The 21,972-nt window shown below is 48.3% G+C and overlaps 1 protein-coding gene across 5 annotated transcripts in view; it reads left to right on the top strand.

Annotated features, from left to right (window-relative positions):
- Positions 1–21,972, top strand: part of KCNAB1 (potassium voltage-gated channel subfamily A member regulatory beta subunit 1) — a 78,950-nt gene that overhangs the window by 44,559 nt on the left and 12,419 nt on the right. For all 5 annotated transcript variants that reach the window (XM_019472022.1, XM_009279177.1, XM_009279185.1 and 2 more), the window contains exons 2-7: positions 8,204–8,247; positions 14,637–14,674; positions 16,156–16,235; positions 17,045–17,089; positions 18,309–18,353; positions 19,005–19,048. In XM_019472022.1, the coding sequence (XP_019327567.1) occupies positions 8,204–8,247; positions 14,637–14,674; positions 16,156–16,235; positions 17,045–17,089; positions 18,309–18,353; positions 19,005–19,048 (296 nt within the window). The remainder of the gene's footprint in view (positions 1–8,203; positions 8,248–14,636; positions 14,675–16,155; positions 16,236–17,044; positions 17,090–18,308; positions 18,354–19,004; positions 19,049–21,972) is intronic.

Raw genomic sequence — 21,972 nt, 5'->3', positions numbered from 1 at the left:
TGCCTGCAAGATATATATATATATATATATATAAAAAATATATTCCTCTTGGTCTTGTTCAGCTCTGACTGCACTGTCAGCACTTACCCTTCCAAGAAAATAATTAAACTAAAAGTTACCATAAAAGCCATTAAGGAGGCATTGGGTGAGCGCAAGAGGCAAAATGAGGACTGGGGAATTTTTCAGGTTTTTAGCAATCCTTGCTGCTGTACCATGTTAAATGAGGTTTAGGCGGGGGCTAGACTGGGCACCGCTGGTTTAAGGCAAGGACTGTATGTTTCTCATCTACATGCAATTTCACTTGAAAAGGTTTTCCTCAGCTTGGTGAGGTGAGCCCTTAACGACCATGGGATTATAATTGGCCACCCCCCACGTACCCTGTGAGTTAACTGGGACAGCAGCATCACAGGGAAAGACTGTTTTTTCAGCAAGAAATGGTTTAGTGTTACTTAAAAAGCTGGCTTAAGCAGAGATCTGGAAGAGGCTTGCAAATAGCTGTTCCAGTGAAAAGGCTTTCCTAATGGTGTAATGGAGTGGAATTGAGGAAATAAAAAGCGTTGGTTAAATACTGCAGAAACTTCCTAATAGGAAGAAACAGTGGAGCGTGTCTGAAAGGAGCTGCTGGCGGCTCTGGTGAGCAGAGCGATCACTGCAGACGGCCAGAAAGGACTGTCCCTGCGGCAGAGGAATGGCACAGTACACCCTGGGCTGCACCCAAATCTCTGCTGGGTTGGATTTTGCAAGATGAGGCTAGCTCTTATGTGTTAGAAAGCAGGAAAAAACTACCACCATTAGGCTGTTGCGGCTTTGTCCTTTGTGCCCCTTTTCATGCTCAGCCTGAGCCACCATGTGCTCGTCTCTGCAAGCTCAGGGAGAGCCCGTGAAACCCGAACCAGTAGCAAGTTCCAAGTTTATTTTTATAGAGATATTCCATACAAATAACACTTACTTGTATTATGCTGTTATATGCAGACTTACGTTGATGAAGTGATACCCATGCATGCCCTGGGGTGATGCTGCTGCATGGGGTGGTTAGGAAGGCTGCAGGGTAGCTTGAATAAGGCTTTTAAAAACAAGACCGGCAAGGAGCAGGAAAACTTTCCAACCAACTTTTAAGTCTTCTCTCTTCGTCATTAGAAGAATGATTTCAGATTTGCAGGTAGCCAGCAATGCTCTAGGATGTTATTCCCATCAAATATCCTTCCTGAGAAGGAGTTAAATGGGTTTAGAATTGCTGCACAGTCAAATTATTCTCATTTTTCATTGCCAAATATTCAGCTCAATTTTAAACCTTGGGTTCTTGTCTTTTTAACTAAAATTTAAGTTTCAGACACAATCTAATCTTCCTACATGGCCACATTACAAGGAGAAATCCCCTGTGAATGGATTTTACTTTCCTTTGCTCCTGAGACTTGAAAAACTGTAATTGTTTTCCCTGCATTTTTACTGTCTGGCTTTATCCCAGATGCCTTTCGTTGCTCTCATCACCCCTCTGTTTCCACAGAATGTGTTAGTCCCTTTGTGCCACTTTTTGACTTCCTGATGCTGAACCAAAGAGCTCTTGAAGTCAAAAGTTGCCGTCTTGGCTTTTCTTGTGCATGTTGAACTCTGGCTCTTCAGACACGTAACAAGCTCCTCTCTAGCATTTTCCTTGGTTTTGCCCATAACTTTGCTCGCACCAAAGTGACTAACAAGCAAAATGCTTTTTTTCCTCCCAGCTTTGGGGAACGGAAGGCTTTTGCAGCCCTGAGCATGTACATAGGGCTGGATCCAGGCTGTGCTTGTGGCAGCTGGCTTCCATGTCCCTGCACTGACTGGTGTCAGCCCGTAAGCAACCATCTTGTTTAACCACTTGTTTCTAGCAAAATAATTAACTCGGACTTATTCAGCATTGCAGCTGGGTCCAGAACCACAAAGTGTCTCTTCTGAGTATAGTTTCTCCCATGCTTAAAAACTAAGCTATGTGGTGGGTTTTGGTTGTGTTTTTTCTCTCCATTTATAAATGAGCAGCTGTGGTGGGACACAGGGAGCCATGCTTGGTCCCCAGCCTCCAGCTGGGGCTGGAGCCACAAATAAGGAGTGGTGTGTCTGCTGGAAAGAAGGGAGAGGGGAATGGGAATTAGTCACTGAAGTGAATCTGAGAGCACTTCGTGCGCTTGAGTCACAGGGACCAGATAATTGCTGCCCAGGCAGAGGCTCTGCTCTTTGCAGGCTGGGAAGAGGTGCAAGCAGTTGAGCACAGATTTTCCAGGTCTCTGTGCAGCTGAAATAACCCTTTCACCTGAGGACCTGATGCCTGCTCAGCTGGGGTGCTGCCTGCCAGGCCACCAGGCAAAAAGCCCAAGCTCATCCCGGGCAAAATCCCTGCCACACTGAGGACTGTGGCTCTGAGCCTGAGCATGATGGAGAAGAATGATGAAGTAGCAGGCGCAGTGTATGTCCAACTCTCTCCACTAGCAAGAGAAAACAAGAACTTGATTTTCTTGGTGAAGACCTACCAAGTAGCAGAGGGACTGGTAACCAGCCTTGTGGCTGTGCTGTCCATTTGGGTCCTGCTGCTTGAGTCATTCCTTACCAGCGGGAAGGTGCTGTTCCCTGCCAGCCACAGGCTCCCAGCCCCAGCGGGCGCTAGGCTAATGCCTCCTTCCCAGCCTTTTCCCCGCTGGGGCTGTTCGCACATGCTGCCTGGTTGTTTGCGTGGTGTTGGCTGGCATTTAGCAGCAGCAGCAGCTGCTCCTGAGGGCTGCTGGTATGTGGATGCTGCCGTGGATGCCGGTGTCTCAGGGAGGTGCTCCCCACGTTACTGCCTGTCAAACACCACCAAGAACCTGTGCTTCCTCAGGAAATTAATGTGCCCTCTGCTTGGAAAAGCCTAGTCAAGGGAAATGTCATCCCTCCCCGCACACTGTTTTTGTACCTCAGTGTATTTTTAACAACATCTCTGAGTTGCAAGCTATGTTTTCAATGAATCAGGCATTCATCTCCCATTGTCATTAACCCAGCACAATCTGGCAAAGCTGCCGGTGCTGTGGGGACAGTTGTGTTAGCTCAAACTCCCAGCTGCGCAGGCAGGGAAAATGTCACCTTTGGTTTATGCCAGGAAAGAAGAACTATGTTAAACAGTGTGCAAGGCTGGGCTCTTGGGGGCTTTGCATCCCCATGCCTTTCGCTGTCCCCTGCCCTGTTCGGTCCCAGGCACTGGGACAGGGCAATACCTGCTCCATGGAGAAGGAAACTGGAAAGATTTAAAGTTAAATTTAAAATACATCTTTCTTAGAGCTACAAAGAGCAGAAACAGTGTGGTGCGTCCCTTCACAAAATAAGTTAGTGCCCTACGGCCTTCAATGTGTTGAGTGTGGCTATAAATGTCCTTTATTAAAGGTTTCGGTGACCCAGGTGCTTTCAGTGAGGTTTGTACAGCTCCTGCTGTGGGCATGGTGAGCAGGGTGCTCACAAAAACCCCACATCCTTCATAGAGTAGGGGCTGCCCCTGCTCCCATGCATCTTTCCCCATCCGGTCCTCTTGGGAGGCTTCTCCAGCAGCCAAGCTTGCCTGCCTTTGGCTCTGCTCTGCCATAGCCTGCGTTCGGGCAGCATGCGGGTGCGGGAGCGTTTGGCTTCAGGCTTTGGTTTTAAAGAATTCAGGGGCGAGGTGTTGAATACCTTTTGGGTCTTGCTCGTGGTGCAAGTTTGGGATAAAGAAAATGAAGGCAGTTTCAGATTGGCACCTAGAAACAGTGTGGAAGGTGCCATGGCAGGCTGCAGCCAGAGGGACGGGTTCCTGGATCAGGCCGTGCCGAGCTGCGCAGCTGCAGGTTGCCCAGGCAGACGGGTAAAGCAGCAGATAAAACTCTTGGTGCTTCTCTGTGTGTGGCAGGGTTGGGCAGTGATTTGTGGGGAGCGGTGCAATTGCTCCAGTTCTGCAAAGTGCAAGGGAAGCTGAATATCAGCGAGAGGAGAAGAAAGATAGCTGTGCTAATGAAAAAAAAAAAAGTGTGTTTAAGAGAGCTGATTTTTAATCAGCTGCTTCTGGGTTAGGCAAAACAATCCTGAGAGACTTGAGGCTCCTGCAATGTCCTCTTTAATGGCTACTTCATTCCTCAGCAGCGCTGACTTCCAATTTGAAAAGAGCTTTTTTTTTCTCTTGAAAGAGTGATTAAATAGCATCAGCAAAAGCCTCCAGGAGCAGTGGGGTGCCAGGTATCTGAGACATGGGCTGGGCTGCATGCTTTGTGCAGGAAAGGTAGGGGCTCAGAGGTGGAATGACACACAGGACTTCTTTTAACAGCAGTGAATAGCACTGCTGGTGCTGGCTGCCATGCAAGCAGGATGTCAGCCACCACCACTCGCGGATGCTCATGGCTGTCTGTGGGGGAATCCCATCTCCTCCCCGCCTGGCATTAACGAGTGCCGAATAAAGACTGATGACCAGGGCCAAAACGCCGATGTGCTGAGTGATAATTACCAACAAAAAATGTTAGTAGCATGAAAACACTATCTTCCCCTTTCCTCCAGGGAGCCCTGGAGCCAAGCGCTGTGGTGGGACATGGCTTTGCCCAGCCACTGCATCCTGTGCAGCACAGCCCTGGGTGCATGCAGAGAGCCTCACTGGATCCGGCTGGAGCGGGGCGGTGGGTGAGGCGGGCCTTGGGTTGCAGGGGTAGTGGCCTCTGTACAGCACTGACCGGGTGCTTCAGCATCCCCCAGGGAAAGCACGCGAGTGTCAGCTCGGCAATAGCTGAGTGCCAGTTCAATCATTTTGGATTTCTATAAAAGATCACTTCTGGCCGAGAAATGGCCGAGAGCTTCCACCACTGGCCCAGGAAAACCTGAACTGTCCACAACTGCTTGGGAGGGTGATGGCAGAACCCCCCCTTTCCCGGCTGATCCCCCCCATCCCATGCTGTCCCTCTGGAGCCCCCGCACCCTGCTCACGGGGGGGTTCCCTGTGGGAGGGAACCGCAGCCGTTTGGCGGTCCTCTGCCCTGGTACCTGCAGGCCCAGGCACTCCTGCAGCTTTGCCCAGGGAGGATGCTCAGCCTGTGCATGGCCAGAGCAGCCAATGATGACTGGGCACCTTGGGCTTCATCAGAGTCAGCGTTCGCTTGTCTTGCCATCCTGATCACTACCCCAGCCACTGCTCCCAGCGCAGCCATCCTCGGTGGGTTGCATGGGCTGCTGCCAGTTCAGCTGCTGGGGATTGAGCTGGTTAATTGTCTCAGACTTGGGAATTAGTGCAATGGAACCACAAGGGGCTTTTACTGTCCGGTTACTTAGAAACCAACCATTGATTTTACTTGGCTATTTTGCAGCTTCTGGGCATGTGTGTCTGTGTGTGTATATATATATGTGTGTGTAATATGTCTACACATATACATACACCTGGAAGCTGCAAAGTAGATGTAAATGTATACATTTTTTTTTTTTTTTTTTTGCTTGGTGGGGTTTTTTTTGGTTTGGTGGGGTGGTTTTTTGTGTGTGTGTTTTGTTTGTTGTTTTTTTTTTTTAAGGGGGGTAGAGGAGAACCAGGTCTCGAACTGTTGCTATTTCAGACAAAGTACTGCTCTGCCCTAGGACCAGTAATCAAATCAGCGGCTGCATGCTTTTAAGTAGCACGAGGTCCGCGCTGGGACACGAGCCATCCCAAGCAGGCTGAGTTTTTAGCTGGTTTTGTGGCTCCATGTGTTGATGTGGCCACTTTGCTTTCAGGCTGCCTGCCCATTAATTAGAGCATGCAGTTGTGTGAAGTGCTTGCAGGCAAATGAGGGCTGAAAACAATGCGAGTAGCTAGGGGCTGTGACTTGGTGATGCTCTCCAGGCTGGACGGTGGGCTCAGGCAACCTCCTCCTGAGCTGCTGAGCAGCTTCTGAGCTCATTTTGCAAGAGGGATCTTGCACTGCAAAGACTTGGCATTTTCAGTGTCAGCTCTTTACTATAGACATAAAATTTTCCAAGTACCCAGGTCACGTGTACGCTAAGTAAATGGCAAAGACAGCTTTGGAAATTCAAACACAATATTTCTGCCTAGATTCATTAGTGGACCAGACTCTGCAAAGAGCTGGTTATTGTTCTCCAGAGCAAAACCGTGTTCCTGTGTGTGTGTGCTTTACCCGCCAGGTCCCCAGCGTGTGGAGGGATGAGCCCTGACATGGCTTTGTGGCGCAGGGGACCTGCGGGGAAGGAGGACAGGGACAGCCAGCCAGTACCTGGGCTTGACACCCTGAGACAGATGCCGCTGCTGGGGGGAGTGATGTACCCTGTAAATGCATGCAAACACCAGAGGGTTTCACTCACAGTATATGTGTATATATGTATGTATGCATTTGTATATACATATATATAAAGGGGTGTATATATATATAAAGGGTACACGTGTGTGTGTATATATATATTTATATCTATAAACAGCTCCATGGCCAAACTGTGCCCTTGCAGCCATGTGCCTGTGCAGAGACAGAGACAGACTTTGAAAAGCAACAAATAGCTCAGTGAGAAATAGGACTTAAAAAAACTCTTGTACAAAATAAACGTAAACTGTTTGGAAATGCGCGGTAGCACTTGACTTCTCCGAAGAGCATTATGCAGCGGGTGGGCTGTCTCCAGAAGTAACGTGGAAATCCCAATCCTGTGAGCCCCAGCTCCTCTTTCCTGCCAGAAGGGTTGCAGCTCTATCCGGAGCATGCAGGCAGCTGCAGGGTATTTGCCTTTTAACTTTCTGAGGGTTATGCTTTGTGCTGGTGAGCAGGGACAATTGGCATCATTTGTGCTATTCTGTGCCTGGATGGGTTTTGTTACGCAGGGGTCCAGCTGTGCTTTCACTCAAAAAAAAAAAAAAAAAAAAAAAAAAAAAGGAAAAAATAGAAAAGAAAAAAAAAAATCAGGTCAGTGCCTGCCCCAACCGTGCTGTGAGCCCGGGCGCTTGCAGTGCTGGAAATGCAGCTCTAGCTTTTAAAATATCTACTTGGGGACAAATCCCTGGCTCTCCTTAAGTTTTAAATTCCCATTAGCAGCACTAAATTTTGGGTACAGCAGTGGCATTAGGGGGCCCTGGGGAGGGGTGGGAGGACACCCCTGCCCCAAGGGCTGCCTGCACCCCTGCCCCAAGGGCTGCCTGCACCAGTCAGGCTGGTTTCCCTGGGGATGCCTTTGGTTGCTCTCCCACATGGGAAATTGTGCCATATGAGCAAATACCTGAAATGGCCACAAAATCAAGAGAGTAAAAAGAGAAGGAGCTGAAAGAGCAGGGCAGGACCTGTGCTAGTATCAGGTGTTTTGTCCCACCCCTTTCACTGTGGGTGAGCAGGGCTTTTTTTTTTTTATTTGGCTTTAAATAATTCATTAGGAATAGCAAAAAGTGCAGTGATTGTTCATGGTGCTCTGCAGTGGAAGGTAGATAGATGGTCCCCAAATTATACCTTGATCTGGCAAAAAAATTGCACAGATCCAGCTGTAACATAAAGGTTAAATCAGGAGGGTATAATGAAAAGGGTATTTTGTACTGCAGCAATAGGTTTAAGTTAGGGTAGGGGTTTAATGTATGGCACATTTCATGGCCTCAGGGCTAGTTATCTTGTCTCCAGCCTGGCTCTGGGAGGTGGGGAGAAGGGTGATAACTTTATCTCACTTATGCTGAAAAGCAGACAGTGTTAGGGATCAAGCTGCTGCCTCCCCTCGGGCTGGAAAATCGCAGGGTGTTTTGTTCACGGGGAATCCATGAGCTTGGGAGCCCAAGTGGTAACCAGACCAGGGGTTTGCTGTGATGGATGTGAATGTTTTGACAAGTGTGAGGGTGAATAAAAAAAAGTGAAGCTGAATAAGGCAAATACTTTAATCAGTGTTACTACAATGAATACCAAATGATGATGAAAGTGAAGGGAATGTGTGTGCCTTATTCATGGGACCCCAAACGACATCAGATGTGAGATACATCTGAACGTATTTGGGTTTATTCCCAGCCCCACGAGTGCTCAGAGCTTCTCCCACAGCCTAGCAAGGCAAAGGATGATGGCAGTGCATCCACCCTTCTCCAAACCGGGCAGCTGGCATCCCCAGTGAGGGGAGAATATGCTCCTTTTGGAGGAGAATGGATGATTTGGGCAAAAGCAGGGTCTTGTGTTCTCCGGCTGCTGGTTTCCCACCAGGTTAAGTTGTGTGTCCCTTGAGGGCTTAACAATATTTTCTAATTATTTTCTTTTCCTTCTAGAAACCTTGGAAAATCTGGACTGAGAGTCTCGTGCCTGGGCCTGGGTGAGTAACCTCTGCAGCTGCCGCACTTACTGCAGCCACACGCTGCCCTGGAGTAGTGATAGCTGCTCTTGTATCTCAGTAAAAAAAGTGTGCTCGCTCAGGGCCCCAGCCTGTGCTCAGTCTTGCAGATGGCTCACGGCAAAGGCCCTTACGTGTGTTCATAACAGCTCTGTGCATCAGCTGAGGTGCTTGCCCATGGTGTGAGGCAATGCTTTCCACCCATAGCGCCCGAGTGGAACTGTACGAGGGTTTATGGCATAAAATCCTTCTAATACAGCCCGATCCCCATGAGGCACAGCCTGCAGAAACCACATCTGAGATGCCTGTGAATGCCTCCAAGAGCTTTAAGTGTCAGAGCTCCAGTCTCGGGGGACAGCAATCTGCCTGGGCTGTGGGCAGATTTTCATTTTATTTTATCCAGTGTGTGTACCTTGTTATTTCTGTTCCATACTGATTTGAAAACTAAAAAATATCTTATCAATATTTTATCAAAAAGGGCATCTATAAACACTGCGGCACGTATGTCCTGGCCCTGCAGGTCCTGTAGTGATGCTGCGGTTCCTGCAGGCTTTAGTATGTTGCTGCTGGCCTTCAGCTGCCTGGTAAGAGTGTGTGAGATGGACTGGACAACTCCTGATGGCTTTACTCATGCAAGTAATTTCTTTGATGGCAGCTGAACCACTCACATGAAGAATGCTTAAAAAGTACATATATATATTAAAAAAAACAAACACTGTAGAAAGAAGGAGGCTGTTTTTCTCACTGTGAGCAGCTTCCTGTGGTGCAAGGCTGGGGCATCAGGAGCGCGAAGCCCCCGGGGATGCGCGGAGACCCCCCAGGGATGGATGCTCAGCTCTGCTGGGGCCCCTCCAGCCCCGCGTTAAAGGGAGGTCCTTGTTCCCCCAGGGGTCAGAGGTGCCGGCATGTCTTTAGGAAAGCGGTTGGGTGTGCTGGGCTCCTGTGCTGCTGCCTCAGGGGAGAGTGGGTGAAGGCAGGTGCAGGCAAGGACCTGGATTCTGCCTGCATTTGGTGCCTGCTGTGGTAATGGGCACCCCTTCCAGCTCCCCGCTCCGTCCCCAGCTGGTGCCGGTTGTGCTCACAGGGCAGGTGCCTGAGGGGTTAGCTCATTTTTTCCAACACGCTTTGAGATTTGATTTTAAAATAGAGTGAAATGTGAAAGTCACCCTGTATCACAAGTCATATAAATAAGGCCTATTCCGCCAAGAAGAGCTCTTCTGGTTAAAATAGATCCAGGCTTTGAAAGGAGTTGTCGTCTTATCTGCTGCAGAGATTTTATTTATCATCCTTACAGTTTCACCAAGAGCTAATGTTGTTGTGGTAGAGAAGAGCTATGGGAAGGAAGTAGCAGCAGGAAAAAACGTTTTGCAGAGCTTTTCTTTAATTTCAAGCATGTGGAACTGCAGCAGCATCTAAATATATTGAGCCTTTGTGAGCGCAGCTGCGTGGCATGAGTGGGGGCTGAGGATGGAGCAAGTGGCTGCCATGCTGCTCCGGGCAAGAGCAAGGCTTGGGGGAGAGCTGCCGTGCATCAATTCAGAGCTGGGCATCTCAGCCTGTTCCAGAAGCAGTGAGCCCTACAGCCCTTGGGGTGTATGCAGGAATTGGGGAGAGGAGAACTGGAAAGCCTGAAATTCAATTGCCACCTTCTCTTGAATGTACAGGTATTTCTTCTGCAGCACAGCTCATCCTCCCCTCCCACAGCAGATCCATCAGGTGTCTGCTTCGAGTGCTGGCTTGTATGACTTTTCTAAATAGCTTCTCTTTTACAGTTTCCTAAAAGATAAATGTGTTTCCCTAAACTCTCTGCAGCATGAAAATCTCATTTAAGGTTTACTAAAGTTTCGAAGACTCAGCAGTCTTCCTTAAAAGCCTTCCAAAATCTCAGCAAGGTGGGAGTGTGCTTCATCCTGTAGTATGAAAAAGTAGGTGGAGAAAGACGCAAAGCGGGACAGAAATCAAAGGCAGGCAGCGCTAAGGCAATGTGTACCCTTTAATTACGTCCTGCTTCTCCCAGCTCACACTCTCTAATTAATTCATTTGCCGGGTGCTGCTTGCAGTGTGAAAAGCATTGAGTGAGCGCACGGGGTCAGAGGGGTGTGTTAGCAGCGTGTTTCACAAGCAAAGACATTTGGGAAGGGTTGCTGTGATGATGGCTGAGAGCGCGAGCATCACTCTTGGGTCGCTGAACCTCCTGCTGGAGCTGGGACCATTCTGCTGGGCTGAGCTCCCCTGGGACCCAGCTCCTGCAGCATCCTGGTGCTGAGCCCTGCTCCAGGCTGGGCTTTGACCTTCTCCTTTGGGTGAGCTAATGCCAGGTGAGGCTGTAATTGAGGAATCTTGGTAGTCTAACCCTGGGCAGACGCATGGGCTGGCATGAGGCCGTTTCTGTGATGCTGGCTCTGAAATGCGATTGCAATGCAGGGGAAAAAATAAGGTCACATTTTTCTTGCAGTTAATTCAGAGCAAATTCTGCCTGTGGAGGCTGCCTGTTGATTTTTAGAAAATATTGAGACAGCTTCCAACAACGTCATTAGCCCTGACTCCAAGGAAACGAGCAGCAAGATGAAACCAGCCATCCCAAACCCCAAAATCCAATTCAATGTAAAAAAGCACAGAAGAAACTTTCCCAAACAAGCAGTTCCTGTAGCCACCAGTGGGATACCCTGCGCTAGCAATTGGGTACAAAAATAGATGTTTTGTGAGCAGAAAGGGGTCGGCTGCTGCCATTGCCCCTTGGTGCTTTGCTCTGGAGAAAAGCTTTTGCAAACCCAGCATGTAAGAAAAACCCAACCCCAAATGTCTGCTAGCCTGGGATGATAGCGAGGGGGTCTGATTTGCAACCAGGTACTCGCAGCATGCAGGGCTGAGGGTTTGCTGGTCACTCGAGCTCCAGACCAGACCCACGTGCCAGATCTCCATGTGGCATTCCCCTTGCCAGGAGCAAGCCAGGGACAAAATCGTACTGGTAGGGGGTAAATCTTTGGCTTTCAGCCAGGAACCCTTTTTTTTCCTGCAGAGGTGACAGAGCTGCTGGCAATGACATTATTGAGTGAGTGGTGCATTTTGCATCAACAAATAACCCAGCAATAATCACACCTTGCTAGGCTCTGGGATGCAATGGGAATGGAGCCAAATCTAGTTTTAATAGAGAAATTCTTCTGTTGAAGGTGAGGATATCCAGCTGGGAAATTGCTTTCCAGTGTGAGGGAACAACGTGATGGGTGAGGGGCAGGAGTGGGAGGTCTATCTGCCACTGCCAGGCTGAGTCGTGGGGGGGATGCGTTTATAAACAGTGAATTGGGATAGACAAGAGAAAGACGATGACTTGGTAAGGGGAGAAGTAATGATTAAAAAAAAAAAAATCTTTCTCTAGTATATTTTTCTTCCAAAATACTCCTGTTGGCTGAGGTTGTGAATCATCCTCAGTCATTGTTTGAAATGCCAAGTGCGCCTTGTACTTTCTGGAGTGATTTTTTTTAATCGGAGTTGAGCAGCAGGCGCTGTGCTGTGCCACAGCCCTGGCAGCTGCCCAGCTGCTTTGGGTGTGGGTGCCCACCACCACCCATGCTAGCTGCCCGGGGGTGGTCACAGGAGGGGGATTTGTGTGCTGCCTTCCCTGCTCCCGGCTCTGGCTGGGACTATAAAGTGCATCTCACTTTCTCGATTGCATCTGATGCTTTGGAGATCACCTTGCTGAGCAAAAACTCACCTCCCTGCCTGGTTTTTGCAATTATTAAGGAAAAAAGTACCCCAAGGATTCCCCACCTGTGTGGTCCTGATGATGCTCGCTGTTCAGGGATCCCAGGCCCCTTGGGTTCCCCCCCGCTGGGGTCTGGGAGCACAGGGGGGAGACAGGCAGATCCAGGGCAGGTATACCCAGTATTGCATATATTTACTACTTATACTTAAAGAGATAAAGTGCTCGTTATTCTTACATGAGCCATTGCCAGCTCTCGGGCTGCTCTCCATATGCCCAAACACTTGAGCATTTTGCCTCTGTCACGCCTTGCTGCTCGGTAAGGCACGGTTTGTGTTGTAAGGTCGTAGTCACCTAAATTCGAGAGAGGATGTGCGGTCCACAAAATGCATAAATAATTCCTTTTCTTCTCACCTATGCTGGGGACCTGTATGCACACTTAAGCAAAAAAATCACTTTGGGATAAACAGTCCCAACACATTATTCAGTAGAAATGCATTTTAATGTATTCCTAGAAAAATAACACTTCTGAAGCTTTAGCATGGAAATCGGGCTTCATTTGGATTTTTTCATCTGCATAAAGAAGCTTAATGATAAACTGAAATCTATTTTCATTTTTATCTTTATTGTGTGGGACCAGAGCATTTTACTCCAACAATAACCTGAGGTCTATAACCAGCAAGGCGTAGCAGGGGCAGGCAGGGGTGGCTGCCCGCTGGGGGGGCTTTGGGCTCTGTGGGTGCTGCTGTCACCCTGTTATTGCCCTTAGAGAGAGCAGAAGTAAATGCAAAATTAGTTAGAAATGTGTGGTGTTTGCTCATTTTTTATTTTGGTAGCATTAGCTGTGTTATGCATTTCTGATCTGTGAAACTTGGTGTTTTCAGAGCTTGGGCTATTCTGCAGGAAATCAAGAGTTTCAGTTTAAATATACAGTAAACACATCTTTAAAAATAACTTTATTTATACTCAGAAACGTGATGTATAAAAAAAATTCCAATTAACCTTGTTTGAGGGAAAGAGCAAGATTCTCCAAACAAGTTGCCCAGAGAGGTGGTGGATGCCCCATCCCTGGAAACATTCAAGGTCAGGCTGGACGGGGCTCTGAGCAACCTGATCTAGCTGAAGATGTCCCTGCCCACGGCAGGGGGGTTGGACTAGATGACCTTTAGAGGTCCTCTCCAACCCAAACTATTCTACGATTCTATGATTCTAACGGAGCCAACTCTTCTTGTTTTGTTTTTAGCCAGGGACTGACCAAAGCAGCTTGAGCGTTAGCAGTAGGCACGCTCTTTGCTTTCTGACTCCTGCTCAAGGTTCATCTTCCACGCTTGCTGGGAGCAATGAGCTAACCGATACATTTTTAATGAAGCTGTGGGAGCACTTATGTATCTATTGCACCAGGCCCTTTGCAAGTGCAAGCAGGCAGGCAGGGAGCACTTAATTTTTTTCCCCCTTAGCAGCATTAGAGTCCGACCCTTCCCTGGCATGGCGATCTCTCCTCCATCTTGCCCAAATAGCACTGAGTTTTCCAGCTCATGGCCTGAACCCCTCTGCCCTCCCTATGGAGGGACAATATAAGGCAGAATTTTAAATTCTGGAGGATTTTGTGTGAGCCACATGAGCTTTGACCCATCCATTAAATGAGTAACATGTAATTTTATATGTAGCTGGTGTGTAGGTCTTGAAAAGCGCAGGGAAAAGTTGTGCTGTAGATCAAAGTGACATCGTGACAAGCTGGCAAAAGGTAATGTCACAGCCTCCTCTTTTGTGTCTCAGCATCGCTTTCCATGAGGTGTTTTGTAAGGTCAGATAAGTAGGGCAGGAGCAATGTCTGCCAGGGTGAATACGTGCTGTCTGATCAGTGTCCCATATGGGACCTGGTGCTTCCTCAGCTCACTGCCATCTCTTTCTTCCAGTAGCTTAGAAAGTATGTATTCCTAGTATATATACATATAAAAATATATAAAGGAAATAATATTCCTATAGCTTAGGAATATCCGGTTAAATCCACACACTGTTTCCACTACAGGATTTTTTTTTTTTTGAAGCAGTGGTCATAAAGAAATAATGCCCCAAGTTTTTCCTAATAATAGACTAGAGTCTGCTGCTGAGTCTAAACAGCAGCTACTCTTTGAGCTAGCTGGTCAAAGTGCTGCTGATCAGCTGTGCTGGTGTCGGACATTGGCTTTGTGGAAAAGTTCCTGGGGAAAAGTCACTTTGGATGGGTTTTAAATACTTCATGTCAATAGAAATACTTCTAATTTTTTTTTTTAATTTTGACTTGTATGATGCTAAATGCTGAAGCACAAACTTAGGAAGAGTTTCATTCCCCAAATGACATGTTTCAGCAGCATCATAAATTTTTCCAATTTGTCAGATTGAAGCTTTGGAAAATGAACTCAGTTTTGCAAAGAGCTTCAGATTTCAATAAAACTGTATTTTGGCAGCACAGGATCTTACTGACGCTTCCCTGGGTGGGTTCATGTGCCAGTCTCAGGTCTGCATGCCCGCCCCCAGCCCCGCTGTCCTCCCCGGGAAAGGGGGCTCTGGTGCCTTCCCCGGTCCTGCTCGCTTGGGGATGCAGCAGCCTCTGAGCCAGCCTGAATTTTGGTAGAGTGAATTTTTGTCAGCAAAAACCTTTCATAGTAACAGATTATTTTGTTCCTTCTAGGGACATGGGTCACTTTTGGAGGTCAAATCTCAGATGAGGTAAGTAATGCTTGGTGTAAGTATAATGCATGAAGTAAAAACCAATATGAGATATTTTTTAAATGAAACCATGGCTACCGAAATCAGAGGAGCCTGTTTCTGTATGAGGAAATGGCAGAGAGTTACTATGCAAAGCAATACAAAGTTTGCGCTTCTGCTACAAAAAACCTTAATGAATCTGACATTTCCAGAGATCAAATTTAATAAACCCCCCACCTATCCCTTAAAGCGATCTTCTTTTCCGTGCTGTTTGGAGCGATATTTCCGTCCTTACCATTGGCAGTGGCACTGTTCCTGGAGCAGAAATTGGAAACTATTTTTGCATCATGTATGTAATCAGCAGCAGTCATAAATACAGGCAGGGGCCTGGCTTACAAGGAACTGCCGGGTGATTTATTTTTTACATAATAAGATGAAACAAATGAAAATGAGCTTGGGTTTCCCACGCACTCTTGCTCATACCAGATGGCTCTTAATCTCAGTTAATAATCCTCCCTAGTGCTGGGCAGCACGTGGGTTTCCCTCCATCTCAGGTATGCTGTGGATACTAGCCATCAAAAGGAGAGCAACCTCCCGGCAGCCTTCCCTCTAGTACTGTGGCAGAAACCCCAAAATAACTTTTGCAGAAGGAAAACGGCCCAGGAGTCTGAATTCAAAGGTTTTTTTGCTTTTTAAGTCACTTGATCTTTGGTCGTATTTCTTCTGCTGACAGCAAATCACTGAGTTCATTCCTGTTTCTTAGCGTTGCAGGCTGAAGCAAGACAACTTGTTTCAATTATGAATTTGCTCCCTGGCTCTCCTGCCCTCCTTGTTTAGAATAAGTCAATGCAAAGTGTTCATGCATGGAAAAAGAGGACCTAAATGCAGCCCCATCCTTTGGGGATGCCCATCCAAAGGATGTTGGCTGTGTGTGGGTGCCCTCGCGGGCCGCCTGTCCCCCTGGAGCTGCCAGCCCCCTCTGGGTGCAGAATGTCCCCCAGGGAGCAGTGGGACTCCTGGGGCTCTGATGGGGTTCACATGAAATGACCTTCAGCTGTTTAAACACCTCATGAAATCTGCTGGTGAACTGCAGAACAGCCTGTTGGGTAGCCAAAAAAACTTAAAACCTTACCATGACAATATCCTTTCTGTATTAAACTCCACAGATTTGCAGAGTATCTTCTATAACCCTATTAAATTCTTGGCTGCTTTCCTATTAGAAAGCCCAGGACCTTCCTATGAGAAGAGATTAATTCCTCCCAGGATGAGTCAATGGGAAGTTGATGTAAATCCATGTTTTGGTGTTGCTTGGGCCAGGGCATGAACCCCTGGGTGCCCTGCTGAAGGGTCTTGCCCCCCGGGCAGGGGATGCTAACGCACCTCCCAGCCCCGCTGAATCCCCTTTGCTGCGCCTTCAGGGGCTTTTCCCAGTGCAGGACGAGCTGCTAGCTGCTCGGGATGTGGTCTGCCACCCTTCACCTCTCCGTCTTTGCTTCCCCGAGGTGGCCGAGCAGCTGATGACCATTGCCTATGAGAGCGGCGTCAACCTATTTGACACAGCTGAGGTGTATGCGGCTGGCAAGTAAGTGCCCAGCATCCTGCTCTGCTTTCCTGGGGCCCCTCTGCCTGGCTCTGCTCCTCCCTGTGTCGCAGTCACGATGGATAGGGCTCTGGTGGTGCTTGGGAATCCCCCTTCTCCCTGAGGGGGCACAGAAAAACCTTTATTTTTGGAGCACTCTTAAAAAAGAAAAAAAAATCGAAACCAAACCCCTTTGCACCTAGCTGAAGCCTGAAATGTATCAGTCATGCCACTTGCCGTTGGCACAGGGAGAAAAATGTCCTGAATAAATGAAAAGTCAGTCCGCATCTTAATGGTGATGAATGGCCTGTGCCAATGACAGCTCCCAAGCGCAGCTCCCGGCATGGGGAACCGTTCTGGCTGCAGCAGAACTAATGCTCTTAGTGTTGCTGCGGGACTGGGGAAAAAAAAATATCCATCCATAATATATTTGACTTTGGCTGATTTATATGTCTTTGTATTTAGTGTAAAAGGTGGACTGGGCCATCACGTCCCTGGTGTGGGGATGAAGTGGCCCTGTCTTCCCAGAGCAGGTTCAAGCAGGTGTAGGGCATGGGGGTGCAGGTCTGTCCCCGCAGGAGTGGGTGGACAAGATGATTTGTACTGATGGAGGGGACCCATCCCAGCTGGTCCTGGGTCATCGTCACCTGTGGAGGGGAGGGGAGAGCTGTGCAGCTGAGAGCGGCGCTGCAGGCTGGTGGTGTCTGGGTGGTATCGTCCAGGGGAGTCCACGTAGATGGCAGCCGTGATGGTATAGCTGGTGCTGAGCATCCTCCTGTCTCCCCTCACGTGGGGCTCTCTCTCTTGCACAGGGCTGAGGTCATCCTGGGAAACATCCTGAAAAAGAAGGGCTGGAGGTACTGTACTGCTGGACGGCGCTCCCTGCTACCTGCAAACAAGCGGGACCCCTGGGCATATGAGAATCCTTCTGTTTTTTAAAAATGATGCATGTTAGGTGTTGCTGGCCCAGGAGCAGGAGCTTGCGGGTGCGAGGGCCATGCACAGAGCAGCCAGCCAGGGCTCCTGCGGCAGCCAGACCTTTCAAGTGCCAAATAAAAATGCTCTCCTGTTTTTTGGGGAGTGCACACCGGCTTCACGAGGCTGCGATCATCAGCCTGCGGTGCTGCTCCGACTCTTGCATGAGACCATTGTCTCTGTGCACAGCACAGTTAACACAACTTCTGAGCATATCCATCATCTTTTCCATGCACGGTGTAGAGAGACAAATTATTTGTGTGTCGACATCCTTATCTGTGTACATAAGACTGTGCATTAAGAATGCAAAGCTGTGATGGGCCTTCATCTTGGGTAGCCTGATAGGAGATGATACCTAATTTAAATGACGCACATTAGCATATGTTGTGTAGTTTTAAGAGCATTTACATAATCTTTAAAGACCTCCTGTGTGTGCCATATTCAGCCTTCAACTGAAGAGTGGGTCCTAGCAGTGCTCTCTTCAAAATCAGTATCCCCTGTGTTAGGGGGATGATAATTCAGTAAGAAATATTCTGGGTACTGTGCAAGAAAAAAAATTGAGTCTAGCAAAAGCTGGAGAAATTTTGTTATACATGTGGAGTTATGCAGCAAGGTAGTTTGCAAATTATAAATCTTTGATTTAATATCACATGGGAATTTATAGATTAATTCAGTGAATGTATCACTCTTGGAGTTTTAATAACTCTGGGAATACTGCATGATAATGAGAAGCACTGGACTTGAATACCAGGAGGGAATAGTGCTGTAGCCCTTGGTTAAGGGCTCTGGAGATTGCTTACTCCATAATTAAAACTGTATCTTTTTTTTGGTCACTTGACTTGAATTAGCTTCAGTTTCTGAACACCAGCCTATGGTCACTCCCTGCCTGCAGTGGACCTGAGCATGGGAGGAGAAGTGGCTTGTTGTAAAAAGGATTATAGTGATGTGTGAACACCCGCTCTGAGCCCAGGGCTGCAAAACCAGGCACGGCCACTGCTGCAGGAAGCCAGAGTACTGCCGCTTTTCGATGGGCAGCATCCTGCTTGGTTACTTACATTATAATTTTTTTTAACAATAATAATTTTTCTGTTCTGTTTGCAGGAGGTCCAGTCTGGTCATAACAACAAAACTGTACTGGGGTGGAAAGTAAGTCTCACAGTTACTCATAATGGTGTTGGCTGCTGCATGCTTTTCCCTTTTACAGCCATACAATCAGGTGGAGATTAATGCACCTTGGAGGGGTGGTTTGTTGCTGTCATTTTCTTTCTCCTCATTTTGCCACATCTTCTAAGGAGTCGGAGCTTGGCAGAGGCGGCAGGCCCCAGCAGAGGCTGGGGTGCTGTGCTGGGTATGCTCCTGCCCTGAGCAGGGCTGCAGCTCCGGGAGCTGTAACCAGCAGGGTGAAGGCTGCCTTGCTCCGAAATTGTAGACGATGTCAATGAAGCCTCAGTGCTGGGCGGTTGGCCAGGGCACAGCCCCATCCCTGCACTGCCTGGCCCCAGCAGCCCCTGCTGCCCTGCTAGCATCCTTACCCCTCCGCTTAGAAATGTCGGACAGTAGCTTTACAGTCAGGCAATATCCATAGCAGGGCTGTTACCTTGTTAAATTAACAGTGGTATTACTCATCCCAGATGCTGTTGTCTTTGATACTGGGAACCCAAACGAGGTTCAGGGTCTCTCTGTTGTACAAGTTGTAACTTCATTTTTGGGATGTTTAGACCAGAATACAAAATTAGCTCTCCCTGATTGTTAGCACCTCAGATCTCTAACAGCTGTATACCTGTTTTTCCTTTGCAGAGCTGAAACAGAAAGAGGGCTTTCAAGAAAGCACATCATTGAAGGTATGTGTTGCATGGGGCAGGGGTCTGGCCGTGCCTGAGTGCCCTGGCATGGGCACAGTGGGATGAAACCAGCCGGACCCCAGGGCGAATGCTATCCCATGAGCCAGGTCTGCTTGACCCCAGCACTCACTGCTCTTCCACACCAGCCCTGCGTGGGGCAGTTCCCAGGCTTGGCTGTGAAGGGCCCAAAATGCACCGAAGGATTATTCTGGCTTTTCTCAAAAAGTGTGAGCAAATGCATTGCACACAAAAAGCCTTCTCTACCACACCTCTATGCAGCAATAACCTTTTGGTTTTTTGCTATAATAAGCAAGCGTGATGTCCTTGGCTGGCTGCGTGTGCGTTGCTTGCAGATTTATCGCTTATCTGCGGCAATTGGGGTTTGCCATGCCAGGGTTTCATTGCTCACTGCCTCGCGTGGCTTCCCGGCAGCTTTGCACCATTGTCCTCAAGAATGGCCCCGATCCCAACTGCCGTGAGATGACAGGAGGCCAGAAGGCTCAGTGGGTCTGGAGCTGCTCTGCTGACACTCCCCAGCTCTTTCCTGGAGGGGCTGGGGCAGTCAGCGGCAGCACGTGGTCGGCAGACGTGGCCGTGGCCGCATGGGCTCCCTTGGCAGAGCAGGGAGGGATGAGGATGTGGGGCATGATGTCAGCTGTCAGAAATAGCTGCTGGAGGGGTGCCAGTTCTCATCCACCGAGCAGCCGGCTGGGAAAGGCTGTGGTTTGCTCTCAGTGCTGCTTCTTCTCAGGTGCTCAATTTTTGTGTACGTTCCCTCGCCTGGCTCCTTGCATCCAGTCCCGCATCCTGCTGAGTGATGCCATTGCCTTATGCACAACCTTACTCATCCATCAGGATGTATTCACCCAGCTCTTTGCTGCGTCTAATGCATGTTCCTCATCTTCCTTCCGACTGCTTTTTTTGTTCTCTCAGATGCATTATTGTTGGAGAGGGAGTGAGAGCACATACATTTTTCTATATGGACAAGTGTGTTTCACCTGATCTGGCTCTTTGTGGAGGGCTGTTGGGTCAGACACCCGGGCACAGCAACCACAGGCATAATTATAACTTGTATGGGATTTTACATGCAGGATACAAATAGAACAGCACCCATAAAAAGACACATTTCTGTCATATTAAGGATGAGCAGTGTCAGCCATGACCTTGTCCCAGTGAGAGGTCCCTGCCTGGGCTGGCTCCTGACAGGGGCTGAAGCAAATCCCCAAAATCCCTCAGGAGGACCCTGGGGCTGACTGCCCTGCCTCGTGCAGATCATGAGTGGGTCCCAGACCCAGAAAAGCAGCCAGCTGCACGGGGGCCTGGCTCTGTCTTCTACATAAATCCTGAGTAAAAATAACATGGGTTTGGAGAAAAGCTGCATAAAGACATGGAAGGGAGTTATTGGGGGTGTCTGGCTCCCCAGGGGGCTGGGAAGCCTCTGGGACAGAAGGCAAGCATCAGGCTTGGTACCTGTGCTTCAGATCTCTGCAGAGGGATTCGCACTGCCCGCCTCTTGTTGCTGTTTGACCCACTTCTGTCTGCTGCCACGGAGGGATGTGCAAAATGTGTTTTCTGGGTTACTAGGAAGTTATATGCTCTGTGCCAAAGCCCTTGGGGGAGCCCAGGGCAGCGGGCTCTGCTGCTCCCCGGGGAGCGGCTGCTCCTCGTTGGGCAATGGCAATGCTGGCCTGGGTAATCCAGGGCTGAAACCCCAGGGGAGCAGCAACCCTCCATAAACTAACACTCCACAATGGCTGCAGCAATGAAAAGTGATTCTCTTTATTGCACTGTGTATGCTGGGGTAATTACCCTCCTTTTTGATTTATGAGAAACCCTAATTGTTTACAGTGGTGGTTGGTTAAGCTAATGTTTGCTGCCAAGACAAATTAGACAAGAAAAATTCAGGCTCATCTATATTACTAGTGTGCCGTGGTGTCGGTAGTTTGACAGCATGGGGGGGACCAGCCTGTTCAAAGTTCACACTGCAGAATAGGCAGGAGGTATGCTTTGATCTTTGCTTATCAGAAGGTAGCGTCCACCTGCAAAAAAATCGGGTTTGCCCACCAGGAACGGTGGCTTTAACTTGCATTTGGCCATTTGCATGTTTTATCACCAGAATCTGCAGTGGCCCATTTGTCATAAATTTCAACAACCAGGATTTGTTCTGTGTACATTATAACATAGATTATATGGAAAATATTATTACTATGTTTACATTATCCACCCTTCGCCTGGGATGTCACTGCCACCCACACCACAGCCTGGCTAATACTGTCCCAAGCGGGTGAGGGTGGGATGAATGTGGTCATCAGCAAACCGGGTGAGCAGAGCAGCCTCCTCCCTGCAGTGTAGATTTGGTCATCTTCCATCTTCAAGGAGCTATTTCTCAGTGATAAGGAGCATCACCGAAGCACGGTCGGTTTTGCCTCATAGTATGCTCAATCCCTCGTATGTCTGGGATTGTCCTGGAAAGTTTTCATTATTTAGTATTTGCAGAATTCAGCTACATTAGGATATGACTTTCATATTAAGGTAATGCTGGAGAAAGTTTTTTAGTAACATTTTATTGAATTTTCATTTGAATAACCCCCCCATGAGGTGCTGTCCTGGCTGCTGGTGGCACTAGATCCAGAGGTGTTTGGGGAAGTTGCAGCCATGTCATAGGCGGTCCAAACCCATCCATTTGCCATTTCTTGTGGAGCTGCTTCGTGAAATGATAGAAAAATACTGGCAGCAGTTGAAATAACTTCACAGAAAACATAGCAAATAACGTTAAGGTCAATGTTAGCTATTTTCTATAAATACATTTGGCAAAAATGGCCATTTTTTCCATCCCAAAATTCAGAGAACATTTTCAGACTGCTCTATTTTGGCTCATTCTTCATGAACATTCATAAAAACGTTTTGTTCCTGGGAAGATTCAT

This window comes from Aptenodytes forsteri, unplaced genomic scaffold, assembly GCF_000699145.1.
Source record: "Aptenodytes forsteri isolate BGI_AS27 unplaced genomic scaffold, ASM69914v1 Scaffold299, whole genome shotgun sequence".
NCBI classification, from domain to species: domain Eukaryota; kingdom Metazoa; phylum Chordata; class Aves; order Sphenisciformes; family Spheniscidae; genus Aptenodytes; species Aptenodytes forsteri.
Note: the sequence above shows the minus strand (reverse complement) of the source record. Positions and strands in the feature narration are given on the sequence as shown.